This window comes from Aplysia californica, unplaced genomic scaffold (assembly GCF_000002075.1).
Source record: "Aplysia californica isolate F4 #8 unplaced genomic scaffold, AplCal3.0 scaffold00137, whole genome shotgun sequence".
NCBI lineage: Eukaryota > Metazoa > Mollusca > Gastropoda > Aplysiida > Aplysiidae > Aplysia > Aplysia californica.
The window spans coordinates 766,354-774,514 of NW_004797407.1; the positions used below are offsets into that span (position 1 = coordinate 766,354).

The window sequence follows — 8,161 nt, forward strand, 5'->3', positions numbered from 1 at the left end:
TTGCGCTTTTGTGAAGAGGGCGCCACCAAATTTTGAGGACACTTTTTTAATTGGCTCAAAGAGAGAAGTGGCCCATCTTGTTATGTACTATCATTGATTTCGGAGCACTACGAAGCTTAAACTTTATTTTTCACAAATAAATTCTAAAAAAAAGAAGAAGATTTTAATGATTAACGTAACTGGTAACTGTTGGTTTACGTAAAAAGGAGTCAGAACTTTTCTTCCGTAGCATTAGACTCTAATCGTGGGAATTGGTTCCGGAATCGATTCTTCGCCCAACTCTACCGGGCAGGTCCATGACCATAAGTGCTCAGTTCCTCCTCTGCACTAAAGCACGCAAGGTATCCATTAGTGTTTCTATACATTTGTGTATCTCTATTGTCTATACTGATATGTGTACGTGTCTGTCTCTCTCCGTTGTGTGTTGTGTATTTTATTATCTCCACTGTTTCTCTCCCGCAGGTATCTTGTACAGCATGTGGAAGAACGTCGGGAAGCGTCCCAGGAGGCCACGGGAATCTGACACGGACGATGAAGACGAGGAGTCGAGAGTGCACAGGATGAGCGTGGACTGCACGGGTTCGAGTCGAGGGCTGTTTCTGGGCATCTTACTTATGGTCGGAACCATCATCTCTATCATCGCCTTCTACATGTTGATGAATCAACAGGAGTTAAGGGTGAGTGGTGGCGGTGGAAAAGGGAATGGAGAAGGGGGGGGGGGGGTATTAGGGTATTAACCCTATCCGTACCCCCTGGGGTCGTTTTGTACCCCCTGGGTTGTATTCTTCACATTTTAGAATACTTCTAGTTCGAAGATCTCTTTTGAAGCTTTCAGTATTTCTCAAAAAATCATTTTGACAGACTGCTATGCAAAGCGTACGGATCGGATTAACTAGTAAATTTCCTCTTTGGAAAGTGGTGGCACAGAGTTGCCCAGGTCGTATGAATACGATAGTAAAGCACGTACGGATAGGGTTAAGTTGTTAGGTGATGAGGGGTGGGGGTGGGATGTTAAGGGTGGAGAAGAGTGAGGTGGAGGGGGGATGGATGGTGGGTGGTGGATGGGGATGTGAGGTTGTGGAAGGGAAGACTAGGGGTGTGAAGAGGGGTGGGGAGGGGGGGTTGTAATTGGGGCTTACTTTTTGGAGGAGACTAACATCTTTATTTCTTTTACATCATGCTAATAAATCAACAGAAGCTGGGATTGCGTAGCAGGAGGGGAGGGGGGTGGGGATGGAGGGTGGTCGCGATCTTGTTACCTCGCTAACCCAGAATTACAACTCAGTACCGAGTTTTGATAAATTTAACATTAGAAATTTAGAGCTTCACAGCGTGCCAAGCTGCTTCGAATGCAATTCGTTGAATATCATTATTATTATTATAACGACTCTGAATAATCTAACGATTTTGTAGAGCTGATGGAAGATTTGATTTCTGGCTTCATGGTTTTGTTAACTCAAATCGAACAAATTATAAGATAGAACTTTGTAATTCTAAGGTATCGACTTTATTGACAGGGCAACTGAGCATGCTTTGGTCGTATGTTATTATCTCTGTAAGGCTGTGGCTGTGGTGAAATCAGGCGCTCATCAAAATAATGGAACTAAAGAAACTGGTATTTACCGCTGGTTTTGGCAATTGTTATCAAAATGTAGTTTTGGGGTCTCGACACCTTTTATGTCCATTTAAGAACCCATTTATGTGTAGATTATGCTGAAAAACGTTAATTAAAAGCACAAATTTTGCTGTAAATTGTCAGTTTCCACAGACTCCTAGGCTATGTATATAAGCAAATTTTGGTGGCTTTTTTCTCGGTAATTTTACCTCTGAAACCAGGCGACCCCCTCCTCCTTTTTGATAAAAATTATCTCAACTTATATTCAAGATAAATTGGTATTTTTTTTCACCCAAAGCAAGGTACATGAACATGCTTTAAAGCGAAACCAGTAACTCCACATTCCACAAAATTGACCAGAGCCTGATCCCACGTGACACATTTATTACGTCCGATCAACAACTGACCAGAGGCAATGTTGCAGCGTTTGTCAAATATCATTACACAAACGAGAAACGCGAATTTGAATTCGTCAGAGTATGCATATTGTTGCTTACCTTTTAAAGTTTTAGAAAAAGAATTAACACCAAAGTTATGGCGGCGTAAGCTTATAGATATGCATAGAGAAATGGAATCAATGAAAAGACGACAGACAATACTTTTATTTTCATGAAAAGAAGATGGATAATACAAAGAAATACGCACAAAGCACAGAGGGGAAAGATAGACGATAGAAAAGGATATGGACAATAATATGAAAAGAACTAGACAAAAGGAAACAAAGTTTTAAAAATATTTTTTAAAAGAATATTATTATCTTTTAGATAGACAATGTATTAACCTTTTCATAGCCTGATTGCACATTAGAACATCTTGTATAAAAGTAACCCATGACATTTTCAGCCATCGGCGATCATGTTGACACATCTATCGGAAACAGCCATTTATACGGTGACTTTCGGCGCGCTTATCATGGCCACCCTGAAAATGAAGTCCTTGACCTTTCACAACGAGCACGATGCAGATCTGGAGGATATCCTTATTCTTATCTCTTATACAGGGCTACTGGCCTTTATAATTTTCAGGTAAAGTCGTTGCTGCTGCTGTTGTAGGTGTGGTTTTTGTTGATGCTGATGTTGCTTTTGTTTTTGTTGTTGCTGTTGTTGTTGGTTTTGTTGTTGTTGTTGTTACTGTTACTGTTTGCGTAGACTTTGTCGTTGTTATTGTTGTTTTGGTTGTTGCTGTAGGTGTTGTTATTGTTGTTGGTGGTGCTATTGTTATTTGTGTCGTAGTTGTTGTTGTCCTTCTTGTTCTTGTTCTTGTTCTTGTTCTAGTTCTTGGTCTTGTTCTTGTTCTTGTTCTTGTTCTTGTTCTTCTTTTTCTTCTTCTTCTTCTTCTTCTTCTTCTTCTTCTTCTTCTTCTTCTTCTTCTTCATTTTGCTTGGATGCTCCCTGATATTTTCTCCTCACCTGTCTGTTCAAGTACCCTAAATTAGATGCACACACCTCTGGAAGAAACTCTTTTGTCTGTCTCACACCTATACATAACACTTTATTTCCCTGAAATATTGTGGTGATTACGTTCTAGAACCTCCCACCAGAGGGTAGAAACGAAATTTACCTTTATGCCTTTATCAGCCTTTCCCACTATTGCAAATCTTTGTATACTTTGAGTAAAGATACCAACAGAAGGCCTTTAAAAAGTCAAAAAAGACATGTTGTACATTGTTTGGCAAATGATTTTACAAGGATCAAAATACGTATCGGTCCTCACCAGAGCAGAGATTAAAATTTGAATGAATAAACAGCATTGTACTGAGTCTGCAAAATGTGAACCGCGATAGAGTGCTCGAAAACTGAAGTGAAGGCTCGTATTATAGCTAATATTATGTGAGCTGGATATATGCTCTGTTTTAAAACACATTTCCTAGCAATAGTCAATAAACCAATCCTATAGACTTTTTCTACACCCCCACCCCTTCTGCCGTGTCGTCTTTATATATAAATCGACAAGAGCTCAATATGACACAAAGAAAGAAAGACAATAGTTCTATCCGACAGACTCTCTCTATTCTCTTTGCCTCCCCCCCCCCCTTGTTTTTCTGTCTCCATCCTACTCAAATTTACGTCAATCAAATTCAAACAACAATAGCAATAGCATTCTATATAAACAACGATTGACTACAAATTTAGCTTTTAAAAAAATTCAATGATAGACAAGATATTTGTCGTTTGTATCAGTGTAAACAACGAAAGAAAAAAAAGATCTATCAGCTACAAATAAAAATAAAGAACATGATTTAATATATATTTGATGAAAACAACGATAGACAAAATATCTATCAGCCACATACAAAAATCAACGAAAATCTATTAAATACAAACAACGGTTGATCTATCAGCTTCATATAACAATAAAAATCAATAGATCTATTAGATGCAAAAGACAGCAGACAATAGTTATACCGGCCACATACACTAAATAAACAATATTATACCTATTAGCTACAAACAACAATAGACCATAGATGATACCTCCAGTAGACGTGTTATTCAAAATTCTTCCATCTTCACTCTTCACCATCTTGTTACAAGTATTCATATGACCTTAGAGTAGAGCATGCATCAGAATAACATTGAATTACAATCAGAATACCGAGTATGTATCTGGCTTTACATTACACGCGCGCGCGTGTGTGTGTGTGTGTGTGTGTGTGTGTGTGTGTGTGTGTGTGTGTGTGCGTGTGTGTGTGTATGTGTGTGTGAGTGTGTGTATGAGTATGTGTGTGTGTGTATGTGTGTACGTGGTGAAACACTAAACCAATGTGCCAGGATCTACACAATAAAGATGTATCTTATCTTATGGTATCTTATCTTATGTTATCTTACCTTATCTCATTCTCTCTCCTACAGCCTAGTAGCCTCCATCCTGCACAAACCGGACATGCGATCCGCCCTGACCATCTTGTCTAACGTGACCATGTTGATCCAGGCGACGCTACAGACCATATTCATGTTGGCCGGGGATAGGATGTCTGCTGCTAACCATTCACAAGTGAGTGTGGGAGGGAGGGATGGAGGGGAGGACAGAGGGAGGGAGGGAGGAAAAGGAGTGAGGGAGGGATGAAGGGAAGGAGGGAGGGTAGGTGGGAAAAAGAGAGGGAGTGAGGGGAATCACGCTACAGACCCTTATGTATGTTGGCAGGGGAAAGGGTGTCTGCTGCTAACCATACTCAAGTGGGTGTTGGAGGGAGCAGTGAAGGGGAGTACACAGAGATGGGGGTGGAGGAAAAGGAGTGAGGGAGGGACAAAGGGAGAAAAGAAAGGGAAGGAGGGAGGAAAAGGAGTGAGGGAGGGATGAAGGGAGTGAGGGAGGGTAGGTGTGAAGGAAAGAGGAAATGAGGGGAATCACACTACAGACCATTATGTATGTTGGCAGGGGAAAAGATGTCTGCTGCTAACCATACTCAAGTGAGTGTGGCAGGGAGCAGTGGAGGGGAGATGGTTTCTATAGATGGTGATGTCCTATTATTGTTGTTGATATTGTTCTCGATATTGTTTATGCTGTTGTAGCTCGTGATTATAGTCTAAAAAGTTCTTGTTCCTTTAGGTGTCTTTCAAATGTTATCATTATTGTTGATGTCGTTCTCAAAGCTTCAGCTGTTTTCTTATGATGTCCTAAGTGTTGTTGTTGTTGTTGTTGTTGTTGTTGTTGTTGTTGTTGTTGTTGTTGTTGTTGTTGTTGTTGTTGTTGTTAATAAGTTCTTTATGATATCGTTTTGGACCACTTACAGGTTCGGAAAAAGCCAGGTCGTGACATCATCACATTTCTGCTCATCTCAAACTTCGCTATGTGGGCCATCAACACCTTTGAGACGCAAACCCCTCAACATAACCCTATACAGGTATAGCTCACCCAACATGAAAAATACATAATAGTTTGTTTGGGTTTTTTTTTTTTTAACTAATAACGCTTGATTCCTTTTACGTTGATGCTTTGGGTTTTAAATATATGACAATCCTGAATTCATGTTTTTGAGCAATATACATTCTTCAGCATCATAGGTTAATATCAAAGGGCACTGCTCCCCGGCGCAGGTGGCTTTTTTGTGTGTGTACATCCGAGGCTGAAAAAACCCACAATTCTATTTACTCTACAGTTTTTAAAACATACTTCATTATAGATTTTATTTTACACTGTTGTTAGGCTTAACAAGTGCAAACTTCCTTTTAAATACGTGATATAATTGGAGATTTTCAGTACCAAAGAATTGCATTCAAGCAGGAAGCCTAATTGAAAGAGACGACCACAAAATCCAACGTCCTCGTATCACATTCAAATTATAATTTATGATGACATCGATTCATGTCAGCTTTGGTGTGTTACAAGTCACCACATGTTTGACTCAATAGATTATTATTCAACAAAGGCAAAGAGAAAACATTACTTACTAATACTAGGGCCATAATTATTATTACTTACAGTTAATTAAGACAAACTGATACAAAAATCCTGGCAAAAGTTTTCTGGAAAATGATGCAGGCACTCATTATCTGAAATAAAAACACTTTAAAAAATCAATGGACCAGCTATGATGAGGCCATTTTCTCCTTCGGTCTTTCGTTAGCTTTCAATTATCTTCATAACACACGCTTGTATTTTGTGTACGTAACTGTCAATATTCATGTATATTACATTCCGTCTCTGCACTCACCCGTTTCATGTAATTATTATTGCACATGCTAGTCTTTTGTCATGAATGTTCTGATACACTCTTGTCTTACTTCACTGAACACACTTGTCTTGTGTTCTGATACACTCTTGTCTTACCTCACTGAACACACTTGTCTTGTGTTCTGATACACTCTAGTCTTACCTCAGTGAACACACTTGTCTTGTGTTCTGATACACTCTAGTCTTACCTCAGTGAACACACCTGTTGTATGCCACTATGCAAAAATAATTTTTATTTGCCATCTCATGATATATGCGTATATCATTGTTAAATGTATGTTTGCTCCTGTGTCATCGTGCACATTTATTGTCTTTTTTGTTGTTTTTTCGGAACTTGTAGGTCCATTGTTTTTATTCATTTTTAGCGTGCTTCATTCGCTTCCCTTTTAGATACCATTGATTATTAAGGTACCTCAAATGATAATACATTATTTCCCAGGTGGAGTTTTACGGACCAGAAGCCTGGGCTATTTTTACCCACATCTCCGTGCCTCTTGGGATCTACTTCCGGTTTCACTCTACCGTCTGCTTCAGCAACATCTGGAAAAATGCCTGGAAGATACGCAAACATATATGAGGATTGGAAGATTGGGAAACTTATGTCATGATTGGAAGATTGAAAAACATGCTCTGCGATTGGAAGATTAGGAAAAATATATTAAGCGTTGGAAGGTTGGGAAACATAATATATGTATATGAGAATTGGAAGATTGAGAAACATATATATGGTCAAGAGAAAAGGAAGATTGGATTTAAAAACATAATCTTCGACGGTTGGAAGTAATGACTGGAAGATTGTTTTCCTATACTATTTCGTATAATTCTTCGATATTTTCTGTTTATATTCGTATATACATATCCTATAACACTTCAACACGTGAGAGCCTAGTTCCCGACAGGCCCAGTTGGAGAGCAACAGTCAAAGTAGCCAGAAAGTCATAATTATTATGAAGTTTCACGGATATAAAAAAAATATTGAAGCCATAAGAGAAACCCACAAGCGGAACACTTCCACGAATGGAAGTAAGCTTGTTAATGTACAAAATGTGGCAAGCATTTCTCCCGCCAGATTTAGTGTCATTGGCCATAAGGTTAGCCACAAAGTCATGTTACCTCCAGTTCTTCTATTTTGCTTTGAAGAAATATTTTCCTCTGCTGATGCATTAGTCTTCGTCTTTCAGACATAGACGAATGAGCTTTTTATTTTTTGTTTGTTTTTTAACTAGCTTTTATTTTTTTGTCCTATCAGAGGGAGATTTTTTAAAATTTCATAGCGGGGGAAAGGGAGGGGGGGGGGGGATTATCTGGCTGGACTATTTTTTTTGTTTGCCCCTTGTTTTGTTTGAGGTTTTTTGGGGGGTTCCCTTTTTGTTCCTATTTTCTATTCACGTGTTTCTGCCCTGTTTATATTATCATATGTATCGTGGACATGTTTGTGGGAGTAAAAGGGGGATCCGGGAGAGGAAATGGAGTTGGGAAAACAAAATCAGGAACTTGACTGTAAATTTTCCCTTTGTGGTTTTTGTCCTGTTTTGATACTTTCATCCTTTTCATGGACATATAAGAGGAGAAAAGGCAGACCGGGGAGAGTGATTAGAAACAAGAATTATTTAACCAAAATAGCTCGAGAAAGGCCTGTAGTGTTTATGATGTACTCGTAACTCCTTTTTCCAATGATCATCACCATTGCCTTTCTCACCATTGATCAGGATATAGGCAACGAACTAACACTTTCCACCTTTCCCTATCCTGGGCTAGTCGCTTGATGTCACTCCACGTCTTCCCATGTTTCTGTACATTTATTTCCGTGACTCTTTTCCAGGTTCCACGTGGTCTTCCCTTTGATCTTTTACCCTGTGGGTTCCAATCTAA

General features: G+C 39.1%; 1 protein-coding gene across 1 annotated transcript in view; it reads left to right on the forward strand.

Annotated features, from left to right (window-relative positions):
- Positions 1-7,461, forward strand: part of LOC101852469 (proton channel OtopLc) — a gene marked incomplete at its 3' end in the record, with an annotated part of 20,167 nt that extends 12,706 nt beyond the window's left edge. Inside the window, 5 exon segments of the mRNA XM_013081594.1 lie at positions 463-677; positions 2,459-2,640; positions 4,468-4,609; positions 5,349-5,459; positions 6,729-7,461. Of these exon segments, the coding sequence (XP_012937048.1) occupies positions 463-677; positions 2,459-2,640; positions 4,468-4,609; positions 5,349-5,459; positions 6,729-6,866 (788 nt within the window).
- Between the last annotated feature and the right edge of the window lie 700 nt (positions 7,462-8,161).